At 49.2% G+C, this 13,822-nt stretch overlaps 1 protein-coding gene across 2 annotated transcripts in view; it reads right to left on the bottom strand.

Annotated features, from left to right (window-relative positions):
- Positions 1-2,755, bottom strand: part of TMPRSS4 (transmembrane serine protease 4) — a 39,891-nt gene extending 37,136 nt beyond the window's left edge. For both annotated transcript variants that reach the window (XR_008380844.1, XM_053595966.1), the window contains exon 1: positions 2,470-2,755. Coding sequence is in view for 1 of the 2 variants with exons in the window: in XM_053595966.1 (XP_053451941.1) it covers positions 2,470-2,472 (3 nt within the window). In the remaining variant the exon portion in view is untranslated. The remainder of the gene's footprint in view (positions 1-2,469) is intronic.
- Between the last annotated feature and the right edge of the window lie 11,067 nt (positions 2,756-13,822).

Here is a 13,822-nt window from a genome sequence, read left to right as displayed (position 1 = left end):
GGAAGGAGGGCAAGGGAGGGGAGGGCTGAGCCTGCCAGGACCTGTCCCATCCTCTCCTTAGGGCTGGAGCCTCATTAGAGAGGAATGATGGGTTATTAGACACAGGTGGTTTAATGCTCGCTCGGGGCCCAGAACTCTGGGATCCTACCCATGCTGCTGTCCCCCCCCCCCGCCGGGGCCCCCTGCCCTCTCTCACTCAGTTCCTTCCTAAATTAGATTCATCTTTAACCATGAGTTTTTACCTTTGTACAAGGCATCATGGTTTATAACAAGGGCGTTCAGTCTCTCCACTAACCCTGTGTGTGCGCACATGGGTGTTATGGAACCTATTTCCATTTATGGGGAAGAAAATGAGTAGAATCGTTGAATTCTCAAGACTCCACAGCTGATAAATGAGCTGGCCTCTGGCTGTCATCATAGTTCCCTGCAGCCTTGAACTCTTGGGCTCAAGTGATTCACCTGCCTTGGCCTCCCAAGTAGGTGGGACTACAGGTGCGCACCATTCTACGGACCCCTTTTAACATTTTGATTCTACAATTCCTGCTCCAGTAATCTGCCCTAGAAACTACTCCCTTTTCTGTTGCTCCCCCAAGCGACACCCCATGATGGCGGCCACTGTTAACCTAAATAACCACTGGACCCTGCTGGACAGGCGCTGGCGAGGCTGGATGAGCCCATGTGCCTCCATCTGGAGTTGTTTATTCATGTCAAGGCCCTTTGTTATAAAGTTAACAGACTGGTTGCCCCAAGGACCGTGGTGCCAGGGCAGCCTCCCAGGAGACTGGGAGATGGGGGACAGGGCCTTGTGGCAGCAACTCACAAATCTCCTGTGTTCTGGAGGGATCATGGGGTTTTCTGCCAAGACTGGGATCAGCTGTGGGGTACCCAGCTTATGTGGCCTCTATGGAACAATACACCCTGCCCCTCTGATGGCCCCAATGCTGATATCTACGGCTCCTTCCTCCCCATCCCAACTCCAGACCTGGACTACTGACTTGACTATAAATTTAGTCTAGATGAAAATACGTTGAAGGTATAAGCATGTTAAGATAGGGGGAGATTGTATCACCTATGAGAAACAATTGGTTTAGTATATACTGTGAGGATTAATAACGTTACTGTACTTGCTCTTACTGGGAGAGTATACAATTAACAAAGAGAAATGAGAGGGCAGAACCGCCCTTTGAGGAAATATCCTCATTGTTCTCCAAAATTAGACTTTTCTGTAAATAAAAGTAAAATTATTGATCCCTCATCTGCTTCTCCATTGAATGGCTTGGGCGACAGGTGGCCAGATTCCTTAGTTTGGCAAGGACCAGGACTCCTCAGGGCCACCCAGAAGCAGCCCAGCTGGGCGGGCTGCACTGCTGCGCTCCTCTGCTCTCCTGCAGCCCCAGGGTGTGGGGCTTCTCTGCACACAGGCCGGGCTCATAGGTTACCTCCTTGGATGGGAAGGCTGACGCTCTGATCCTGGCTCAATTCCAGCATAAAGCAGGCAAACCCTTCTCCCTTTCTGACCCTCAACTCCTGAAGCACTGGGCTAGCTCTTGCCAGGCTTTTCAAAAGAGTGTTGTGAGAAGGGCTGGGAGTCAGGAGACAGTCACCTGAGGGGCCCCGGCAGTCACACCCTCCCCCTTCTATACCTGCTTCTCTTTCCTTTTGGTTGCTGGGAAATTTCGGCCAAGGCCTGGATACGAAGACCCCTGCATTCCACTTCAGACCCAGCTATTATCTCGTCCTCTCTCCCTGGTCCTCAGTTGTCCTCCTCAAAAGATGGGATGGATTCTCTTTGCCCCGAGGCAGCAAAGGTACTCTAGGTCAGCAGTTCTCAACCTGTGGGTCGTGACCCACAGGAACTGGATTAAAGGGCCAAGGCATTAGGAAGGTTGAGAACCACTGCCCTAGGTATTCAGAGGAGAGGGAGGTGGAGGGGAGGGCAAGGACATAAAGACAGACCAAGTAGATCTCCAAACATTACCCTCTACGTAGATCTCCAAAACAAAAAATCCATTACCCAAGCTCACCTATCTAGATCATTCTGAGGTATCTCTGCATCATTTTTCTTTAAAAAGGACTCAGTTTCCCCAGGGAGTGGAAGAGGGCTACCATGGCATCTAAACAGACCCTTGCCCTTGGAAAAATGTCAACTTCTAGTCCAAGTCTGGGAGACAGTAGGCAGAAGAGCCCGTAGCATTTGGGAGGAAACCAGCAGAAACAAGAGTCCTGGCCTCTGTGCTGCAGCTTCTTGGGTGGGCTGGTCAAGGGACCCTTGATGGTAGTGGATGACAGGGCAGGTGGTACAAGGCGTGCAAAGGGCTGGGGTGTGGGGGACGTTCAGATGTGACCTCTTTTTTAACTGGGAAAGTATCACAAAATTCTCAGCTGATGACTTCTCAGGTTGCTCAAAAGGCCCTTTATGGAGAAATCCACCCTCCCCTGGTCTTGGGAGCAGAGGGCCCCCTCACTTACCATGCTGGCTCCTCTATCTTCCGGATTTCCCCTGTAGCCTGGAGCTGAGATCCAAAACCCAAGTCAGGAGGGGAGGGCCTCCCCACAGGGCCCTGGCCGGGCAGCAGATCAGAAATCCCTGGTCAGCGCTGGCTGGAAGAGGCCTAAGTGCAGGGCAGGACCTGGTCTCTCATGTCCGGCATCCCTGTTGCCTTAGCAAGCCGTCTGGCTCCCACCTCTGTATTCCAGAAGTGATTTGGGGATTGATTAAAACAAAAAACAAAAAACAAAAAAACCCTAGAGGTGAAGTTGCCAAACTGGAATGATTATGTGTCTTGTAACCTGACACCAGTCTTAGAGGCTGGGACAACACCTGGAGACATTCCTGGGCCCTTTGGCCTCACAATAGGTGACACATCTAAGATGTCACAAAAGCCTTCCCGCCTGAATGACTTCCATCCAACCAGGTGGTGGCTGAGGGTGATGTCAGAAGTCTCCTCCCCGCCTCCCCCAGTTGCCAGCTCACTGTGTGTTTTTATTTGGGGTTGTGGAAAGTTGTAGGAGTCTGGGGTTGGAGGATAGAACTTGTTCTATAGAATGGGTCATCGCCATGTGCGGAGTAACAGGATTGGGAAGTCCATGGGGAAGGGGAGGGTTTCTTCTCAAGGAGGTGGGGTATACCCACTTCCCCTGGATTCCGGAAGTGATGCTCTCTTGCACAGGGCTGACGGGCAGCACCCTGGCCACCCACAGTCCCTTCCCACTGCTTCTTGCCCCTGTCTCGTTAAACATTTTGAAAGTCACTGTTGATGCTGTGGCTGGGGCCTGCCTTTCCTCTTCTCAGGGTTGGTTCTTATTCACATCCTTAGGGCTCGAGCTGTCCCCTGGCCAGGGGATGTGCAAGGTGTAACCTCAGAACCACTGACCATGGAACTGGGAGGGACTTGAGGTAAATGTTGGCTGCTTTCCTCTATTCTGTGGGTGATGAAAATAAATTTCAGAGAGGCAAAATCAATTACCCACGCTCGCCTAGTATACGCATGCCTGATTCTAAACAAATCCATGTCTTCTTCCACTTCTCAGTCCTGGCCCTCCCAGGTGACAGCCTGGGTTAGACGCGTGTGTTGGCCCTTCTGTTAATGCACTTCTAGGTCTCAGCTTTTATTTTCACAACCCTGTGAGGAACATTTGACCTATGGTTGAGGAAACTATAATTCATGGAGATGAAGTAGCTTTTGGCCCAGTGGGTGCTGGAAGCCGCGTCCCCTATCACCACCAGCCAAGTGCTCAGACTGAATGGAGCACAGATGTCTGACAGCCTTGTGTACATGGCCTGGGATGACATGGTCCATAGAAGATCCCAGTGATGTCTGACCAGGAGGAGGCATACCGGGTAGATTGAACTGATTATTTTCCAATCTTGGCTGATCTGTGTGGTGTGGCTTTGGGCTTGTGTCTGAAGAGCAGAGATCTGACGCTGTCCTGGAGCCAACAAGGGCAACAGGGTCCCAACTCTTCCCCACTCTGGGCTAGGAGCCTTTAGAATTGGAAGTTTTGGGCAAAGAGTCTGTGACCTCAGGGGACAGGGCTGGGAAAGTGAAGGGAGGCACCTCCTTTTCAGGGAAGACTCCAGCAGTGGGGCGGTGAGAGACCAGTGGGCCACCCTAGGGCAGGGCTTCTATTGTTTTAGTTCTGCTATGTGCCAGGCAAAACGTCTGGCTGACAGCTTTGCATTTCCTCACCTGGTGCTCAGGTGATGAACCAGGAAAAAGATAGTTGCCTGGGCAAGAAAGCTGCTGGGCGGGACTGGTTGGAGGAATGATGACTTAGCCCTCCTGGTTCCAGCTCCCAGGTGGATTTGGGAGCTTGTGGATAGATCTAGGCAGGACTGGGCAGGGCTGCTGTGATGGCCCAGGTAGGGGGCTACCAGGTTTATAGGTGGAGAGTAGAGGCCAATTCCCCCAGGTGCCAGGTGTAAACAAACCCTATTCTTCTGAGAGAACCTCTGCTCCCTTCTGCCCTATCCTTTCCCATCCATCTCTTTAGATTATCCTCCTCTCCTTTCTTTTACTCCTTTATCTCTTCCTCTCTTTTCCAACCATTTTTCCTCTTCCTTCTTCCCTTTCCTCTTTTTCTGGCTTCAGATCAGAGGTAGCATTATCCTAAAACTAATGAAGCTTCCCAGTCCCTCACTCCCCAGGCTCCTTCCAGGATGCTGGGAAAGGTCCCAGCTACATGTTGACACAGTCACACGCAGCTGTAAATTTTGCTGGAGATTTGGTTGGTATACTTCCTAAAAAGACCCTTCAAATGTATAAGCTTCAGGCTTCACGAAACCTGCATCTTCCCTGGTCGAGAGCATGAGCTCCAGTAGCCTGGAGTCCTGCGTCTGAACCTCAGCCATTCATTATTAGTGTGACTGCGGGCATTTTCTTTAATCCTCCTGAGTGCCGCCTTCCTCATCTGTAAAGTGGGGATAACAATAGTTCCGACCTCATCAGAAGTCAGGAAGATTGCTGTGAAGATTAAGGGAGGTAATCCATGCAAAGTGCTGGGCATCTAAGAGTTGTCTTGAGTGGAGCTGTTATCCTCACTCGCTGTGTGTTACTGGCCTGGTGCTAGAGCACTGGGGATTAGCAGATGAAACACAGGCCTTGAACAGGCACACCTCTGGTTACTGAAGGAGGTGGGATATATCCACAAATCATAGTAAGCTTAAAAACATGTTCAAGTACAGATAGAAAAACACTTTGAGGGTTTGGAAAACTTTCCCCCCTCTTTACCGCCTCCTCCTTATCCTTCCTTCCCCCACCTTCATTTTCCCCTTACATAATTTTACCTGAATATACAATTTCTAGGTTGGTTGCCAGTTTCTAATTGTGCATTTGACCTTAGTATCAACAGTCTCACAATCGTCCATCCCATACGTCCATACATCCATACATCTACCAGCAAACATTTCTATGATAATATCAGACAGTGTGGTTAGACACTGTGGTTGAAAACAATAAAATATCTCCTGTCTTGAAGAGTTCAGTCTGCCCGTGTCCTGCAGCTTTCCTATTAAAGCAGCAGTTTCTGAGGGCAGCAAGCCATCTCGATCCTTCCTGCCCAGGGTGTGCCCCTAGAACCAGCAGTGTCGACATCGCCCCAGAGCGTCTTAGAGATGCAGACTCTCGGCACCCCACCCCACTCTTACTCAATCAGAATCTGCATTGAAGTTCCCCCGTGATCTGTATTCACCTTACCGCCTGATAAATGCTGTTCTGTCTCTTCCCACACTCAGGAGTGGGTAGAGGCTGTTATTTCTGGAGTGAGCGGAATTCAGAGACTGAAGCTTGACAGAGATGAACCCCTGGGGTTCCTTCCAGCCATGGGTCTTCCCGCTGAACCCAAGTAATCTGAGATCAGTTTGGGTGCCTGACCTTTTCGTTCAAACCTCTTCCAAGAAATTAGGTAGAGAAAGGTATAACAGCCAGGGATCCCCCACTCCAAGCAGCTCTGGAGTGACTGTAGGGAACGCAACGCCTGTCCTGCAAGTGACAATGATTTGTGGGGTTTGGGAACAGCAGTTCACTGTGGGGGTGCTAGCAGGCAACCTTTCTAGAGAGGATTTTCACTGCTTTCAATGTTGAGACATAGGCTCAGGGGCTGTTGAGTTGAGCCTTAAATATCTGTACCAAAGAACTGGGGAAGTCAAGAATCCCAAATCTGATTCTAACCCTGACCCTAGTCTCCAGTAGGAGCTGACCTTCCCCTTGTGGCCTCTGCCAGGATGAACAGGTGTGCCCTTCCACACTGTATGAACTAGGCACAGAGGGCAAGGAGGAGGAAGACAGGTATGAGCCTAACAGAATGACAGATATGTTTGCTGCAAATACACACACAGGAAAGAAACAGCTAATATACAATGTGTGCGCCTGCGTGCCAGGCTCTGATCCTGCGGAAAGCTATCTCATTGCCTCATTTTGTCCTTGCAGCCACCGTATAATGTGGGTGCTGCTGTTACCTCCATTTCACAAAGGACTAGACTGAGGCTCAGACGTGGCTGGAATCCGGGTCGATTTAACCTGGGATTCCTAGGTCTTTTGCTACACCACGCACAGTGGGCCCTGCATGGGTCGTGGAGAGGGTCTGCAATGGCCTCTGAAAAGCCGCTTAGCGCCCCGTAGTGCCAGACCCCTACATAGGCCTCCCTGGGATGCAGGAAGCAGTTCCACATTGCGCATGGGATTTGACAGCAGTTTCAGTGAAAACTCTCTCAGCCTCCCCCACGTAAACTAGGTGAAGAAGGAATTTCAGATTATTTGAGTTTAGCCTCTTTTCTGTCTCTTGAGGATACTCTAAAATTTACCCTGGGGCAGTCCAGTGTTTAGAAGACATACGGAGGGCGATGGAGCTGGAAGACACTGCTATAGATTACAGACCATGGACGTACAGTATTGTGATGATGTGTTTTTAAAAGATTCTGGCTAGAAAGTAAATAGCATAGATTTAGTTTATTGTATTCATTTTCTCAGGATCTGGATAACAAACCCCACATCCATGGGATAACCTTCAGGCACAACCTTAAATCTTAGCTCTGTCACATACCAGTTGTATTGGGCATGTTACTTAACTTTTTTGTGCCTCAATTTGTCCATTTGTAAAGTGGGGACAATAGTAGGACCTACCTCCTAAGGCAGATGTGAGGGTCAAGTGACTTTTGTAAAGTGTTTACAATGGTACCTTGCATATTATATGGTAAGTGCCATGTAAATATTATCAGTGAAGTGAAAAAGATTATTTCATTACTATTTTTGAATCATGACCTTCAAAACATTTTTTGATTACTGTGTGGTATAGTCTATACACATCATTAATTCTTTGTCACTTCATTTTTGTTCTTGCCCAGGAGGGTGAGAGAGAGATGCTTTTATATGAATGATCTTTTATAAGGAAGCAACTCTGGACAGAGACAAACTTTCCTTTCAAATGAACATCTTTTTATAAGTAACCAACTCCTGCAATAACAGCCTTAATTCACTCACTCTTCTCTCCTGGCCTCTCATTAGGCCCCATCTTCCAACACCATTGCACTGGTGATTGTTTCCAGTGCATGTTTTTTGGGGGAACACATTCAAACCATAGTAGTGATCTAACTAAAACAGCCTCTGAAGTATTATGGAGCCTCCTGTGCTGGGCTCCCAGGAGAGATCTTATCTTTATATCCTGAGCACCAACACACTGCCTGGCATACAAAAGGTGTTTGAATGTTGGTTGAGTAAATTTAGTTTAAAACATGACCCCTGGGCTGGGTGCAGTGGCTCAGGCCTGTAATCTCAACCCACTGGGAGGCTGATGCAGGAGGATCACTTGAGGCCAGGAGTTTGAGACCAGCCTAATCAAGATTGAGATTCTGTCTCTACATAAAATAGAAAAATCAGCTGGGCGTGGTGACATGAGCCTGTAGTCCTAGCTACTCTAGAGGTTGAGGTATGAGGATCACTTGAGTGAGGAGTTTGAGGCTGCTGTGAGCTATGATGGCGCCACTGCACTCCTAGCCCAGGCAACAGAGCAAGACCCTGTCTTAGGAAAAACAAAATAAAACACCAAAGAACAAAATCTAAAAAGCAAAACACAATAACCCAAACCCCACTACTCCTGCCATAGGAGAAAATAATTCTGGCAGTAGTAAGGAGGAGAAATAAGGAGACCAGGTTAGAGGCAGTTGGAATAGTTCAGGTGAGAGATAAAAATCTTAATTAAGGTGTGGCCAATAGGGCTGAAGACTAAAGAGGAAGGAAAGTATTTAATGACCCAATAATTATTAAAATGATTTTCTCAGTGGTGTATATATCTAATTTTGTCTTAGTAACCTTACAAACTTAAGTCTTAGTGCTCCTATTGTGCAGATGGAGAAACAGAGGGAGCTGGTTCAATCCCACATGGCTGGTCCTTGGTGGGCAGACAGGAGCACAGGCTCAGAGAGGGGTACTGGGCTGCTGGAGGTTAGAAACGCGGACGCAGAATCAAGGCCTGGCTGGTGGAGGAACTGGGGATGACTCAGGTTTCCATATAGGTGATGGAGTCAATGGTGGGCCATTAACAAATGGATTCATCGGGTTGACCCCGTTGGAAGAGAGAATGCTGTTAGTCTGTGGCCAGGCCCCAGGGATGATAATTTATTGATAAAGCTGGTGCCTCTGGCTTGACTGAGTGCTTTTGGCGAGGAAGGGAGGCCTGGGAAAAAGCTGCTCCGGGAAGGCACTGGGCCTCCGTGGGGCTGCCAGGAATGCAGTCGCAGCGCCGCCAGGTGGTGGAAGTTCACCCTACACCCCAGGCTCCCTGCCTTGCCAAAGAGCCTTGGTCTTCATCCTGAGTGACCACCGGGAACAGGGCTGTGTGACACGCAGACACCATCCTGCACGCCCCTCCCTGGTTCTTCCTTCTCCTTCATCCTCTCCCCTGCCTGCTCCCCAGGCTGCTGGCACAGGAGTGGCCAGAATGAACGTGCTTGAGCCCCGAATCTTCGGGTGCTGACCGTCCTTTGGCCTCATTCCTGTGTCTGTGGAAGCCTCTCCACCAAATACCCATGGAGCACCTGCAGGACACTGGACACTGAGGGCACAACATGAATAAGGCACTGTCCCTGCCTGGGAAGCTCCTTAACAGGAGGGGAACTTTTACAGATATTGTACTGTGATCCTGCCAGCAGATGCCCAGATGAGATAGCAAGCAGGGCGGGGGGTTGGGGCAGCCTCCCCGAGGAAGTAACATCTGAGCTGAGCTTCTGAGGATGAACAGGGCTTTGTAAAGGGGAAAACGGAGGGTGCAACAGGGAAAAGGGTATCTAGCCTAGAAAGGAGGCGGTGTGTGTTTATGGAAACAGAATAATCTGCAAATACTTACCCTCTGGGCCAGCCTGTGCTCAGGCTGGGGAGATGATTAATGCATGGCCCCCATTATAAGAAACTCTCACAAAAGACATCTTTGGAAAGATGTTTTTGAAGCATCTGTACACAACTAAGGAATTTGGACAAAGGCCTCTGTACAGACCAGAAGTCCCCAAACTTAGGGTCCTCGAACCCAGAAATTATTACGCAAGATGACCCATTGGGACGGGAGAAAATCTGAAACCATCTATGTATATTTCTTAATGAAAAACAAAGACAGTCTTTAAGCTTTTCTAATACTTAATGTATGCAGTGACCCTGTTGTCTACACTTGGTCCTCATGGCTCATGGGTTGCATGCGTCTGAAAGGCACGTGAAGTGGATTTATCTGTGATCTTATCTAGTTTAAACTAAATTCATTCTCACACAATGGACAAGGCACTTGTGAAAAGATTCTGGGGAATAAGAGAAGGACGGTGATGCCGACGCAGGCAAATAGCAAGAAAACGGCAAGGCTCTTGCCCCACTCTCAGAATGGGTTCTTTATTATCTTCCTACCTTGAGTTAAAAATTATAACAATCGAATCCTAATTGATAGAAGCAGCTCCTCAAAATTCAAAATTACCAAGGTAATGTGCAATATAGATCCAAATAATGTGATACTTTGTCTGAAGGCTTACACTTCAGATACGGTAGCACGTGTAAATATAACTTAGCACACACCTGTAATATGCCTGTTTGTTTATGTCTAACACATTTCTGTCATTGACAGGGATTAAAGAATTTTGGACACCACAGCTCTAGGCAATAAGGAACCAGTGGGAGTTGTTTCAGCTGAAGGATGACTTGTTTGTTTATTTTGAAAGATCACTCTTGGCAGCTGTGTGGAGGGGAGAGGCTGGGGTAGAACAAGAGCAGAGGCTTGTACCAAAGTCCCGGTGAGATAAAGTGAAGTCCCCAACCCAGATTAGGGGAACTAGGAGAGCAGGGAGAAATTTCCAGCACGAGCTGGACTTGGTGACTAATTAGATTTGGAGAACAGGGTGGGGAAACCCGGGTGATTTCCGGCCTCTGGGTGAGTGGGTGAAGAGTGGTACCACTTATCAAGGTGGTGAGCAGAGGTGAGGGGTTGGCTTGGGGAGGAAGCTGAAGAGTCTGGGTCTGAATAGGTTGGGTCAGAGGAGCCAGAGAGAACCCTGGGTGGAGCTGTCCTGCCCAGTCAGACTTCTGAGGCTCCCATGGCTGGTTTGGGGCTGCAGCCACTTCTTCCCCAGGCAGGGGCTGGGTGAGTGATGGTGATGGGAGCTCTTGAAGGAGCTGAAATGAATCAGTTGGGAAGTAATAGCATCTTTTGTCCAGACCCTCTGGTTCTAGCCAGACCACTGGACATTGCATCCCACACATCAGATCCTGACTACACTCTATTTCACCTCTGGGAAATGCCCAAAGCAGAGGTACCCCATCTTCCTCCTCCTCTGAGCCATCTTGGAGGCTACTGATACTTAGCCACAGCGTGGGGAAAGCCTGACAGGGCTGGGAGTGGCCTTTCTGTCCTCAGTGCTGAGATGAGCTAAGTTGAGGAGGCGGTGGGGCAGGCTGGGGTGTGGGTGCTGGGCAGGGATGAGGGTTTGACCTTGGAGAAGGGCTCTGCTAGGGCCACACTTTAGAACAGAAATGCTCATTCTGGCTCAATCTCGTCATTTCTGAATTGGGATCTCTGGGGTGCCCCAGTGCAGGACTGAGAGTCCACTCGGGGCATGACGTGGAGAATGCTAGCAATGCACATTAGTGATGACTCCAAGGACAGCACTGAGAGCCACCAGCTTAAACCTCTGGCAGGACCTTGGGTGTGGGGAGCAGACTATGGGTGGCAGGGCCCCTACAGCCTAGGAAATGCTGAGGAAGTGACCCCCAACCTCTTCTCCTCCTTTAACAACATTCTTTCCACCTGCCAGAAGCACGTAGTCCAGGCATATTTTCTTTATTATCAGCAAGCCTGAAGTTATTCCTCTTTAAGTTAATCTTTGCCCCAGGTGTTAAGATTTCTGCAACCTTGTTATGAATAAAGCTGTTTTCTACAGTTCAGTGCTGGCTATAGCCATTAGCTGGGTCAGTCCACCCGACGCCATCCTATCTTTTTGTCTCCGTCTTTCCTGGCTTTACTTCATTTCCCAACATTCCCACTTGGGTCAACTCTCCCTCCTTGCCCTAGGTTGCGAGAGGTCTCCCTCCTTGTGACAGATTGTGAGACTTGGGGCCTGTGTATACAGGGAGCAAGGTTTGAGAATTCAGTGCCAGGGTTGGTGGGCATCTTATCTCCCATTCAAAACATTTTCTTTGGCAGGGAAAGGATGAAGAAAATAGGCAAAAAGATTCAAAATGAAGAGGGTAGGGAAGATGTTGAAATCAAGACAGAAAAATGGACATGAGAGAGACAGAAAATGAAGAGTAGAAGAGGGTGGTGCCTGTGGCTCAAGGAGTAAGGTGCCTGCCCCATGTACCAGAGGTGGCAGGTTCAAACCTGGCCCTGGCCAAAAACTGCCAAAAAAAAAAAAAAGGAGAAGAATGAGAAGACAAAGAGGGGAAGGAATCAGAAAGTGGGGGAGATGAACCAATGGAAGTTGAAGAGGCAGAAACTCAGACATGGAGAAGACAGAAGCCAAGGGTGTCTGGGATGTGGAGGGAGGGATGGAGATAGGCCTCGGAAGGATGAAGCCCTTGTCCTCCTGCTTCCTTCTTTGCCCACCTGTGTGCAAAATTGGAGGAGCTGGAGCCTAATGAACTGTCTTCTTCGCTGGTACCCAGTGGGCTGCTGAAATCAGCCAGGAAGCAGCTGTCACTTTACTTTGCCGGCAAAACAACCCTCAGTGCAGGGTCTGGAGGGAAGCTGGGCTGGCCTGTGGTTCTGAGCCCTGGGAACCGAAAGGGAGGACTGACTTGATGGATTACCTCTGGGCACGTCTCTTGGCCTGCTTTTCCTTCCTTCCTTCCTTAAATCGTAGCTGTATACATTAATGCAATCATGGGGTACAATGTACTGGTTTTATATACAATTTGAAATATTTTCATCAAACTGGTTAACATAGCCTTCGTGGCATTTTCTTAGTTACTGTGTTAATACACTGCTTTTCTTTCTTTTTTTTTTTTTTTTTTAGAGACAGAGTTTCACTTTGTTACCCTTGGTAGAGTGCCGTAGCATCACAGCTCACAGCAACCTCCAGCTCTTGGGCTTAGGTGATTCTCCTGCCTCAGCCTCCCCAGGAGCTGGGACTACAGGCTCCCGCCACGATGCCTGGCTATTTTTTTGTTTTGCAGTTTGGCCAGGGCTGGGATCGAACTCGCCACCCTTGGTATATGGGGCCGACGCCCTACTCACTGAGCCACAGGCGCCGCCCACTGCTTTTCTTTTTGAAGGAACAAAATTAGAAGCCTATTTGGTGGGTGGTCAAGGACCTTCTGATTCAGAGGGGGAGACTGAGCTGTAATGAACTTGGTCCCAGTCCATGAGCGGTGTCATGCCTCAGACACGGTGAGTGACATTACCTTGTTATTCACATGCCAACAGCCAGGCTGTGGGTTGCAAAAGCAGGAACTCCTAGAGCAGGGAGGGCTGGTGTTGTGTAGTCAACTCATAACTCATACATTGTCTCAGAGGCTCGGGAGACCAAAGCTTGCCTCTGGCTTACTGAGCGACACTCATGCATCTAAAGAAAGTGCCATCAAAGGGGGTCCCAGGATGCAGAGGAAATGGGCTTCATAGATCTAGGCTAATTCAGTGTCTAGCAGCCCAGGCCCAAGGCAGGGCTGGGAGTGGGACATTAGCAGGCTCTGCTCGCCAAAGGGTGGCCTCTGGGGGCCAGTGGTGTCTGTGGGAGTTCCCCAGAGCCCATGTGAAGTATTCCCCCACCTTCTCCACTTCTTTTGATCTCATTGTGTGTTTATCTGGTCATCTAGTTACTGATTCGGCTTCCTTGAGACATCGATGCTGAGAAGATAATCTGAGGTAGGGACTTGCCAGTGGAGTTCCTGAAAAAATTCACTATTAAAACAAAATCAATACCTTGGTATAATAGTAGGAAGAAATGCCATTCATTGAACTTGCTGAGTGCTTTATGTGAACACGCCATCTAATCCTCTCAACAATCTTAGGAGCTGGGCATTATGTTCTCCATTTGGCAGAAGGGAAACAGGCTCAGATCTGGTGTTTGAGCCTAGGTCTCTCTGAGGCCAAAGCCTGGCCGTGGAGGAGCTGAATGCTGACCTGTCTATAGCCCCTCAGTGGTCCCCACCATGGGTAGCATGTCCTTGCAGGCCCCAGGCCACCTGAGGTGTGCAGCAGCTTGCCTTGGTGATGGAACCCCCATTGCATGCCTTTGCTCAAGGGGTCACATCTCTGGAGGAGCAGTGTCAGGATCAGATGCTAGAACAGGTGACCCAAAAGAAGTGGTGCTTCTGGGAGGCTGTGCCAACCTGGGCTCAGCCCCATCAGAGTCCCTTAA

Source organism: Nycticebus coucang, chromosome 6 (assembly GCF_027406575.1).
Source record: "Nycticebus coucang isolate mNycCou1 chromosome 6, mNycCou1.pri, whole genome shotgun sequence".
Lineage (NCBI taxonomy): Eukaryota > Metazoa > Chordata > Mammalia > Primates > Lorisidae > Nycticebus > Nycticebus coucang.
The sequence above is the reverse complement of the archived record's forward strand: the minus strand, read 5'-3'. Positions and strand labels throughout refer to the sequence as shown.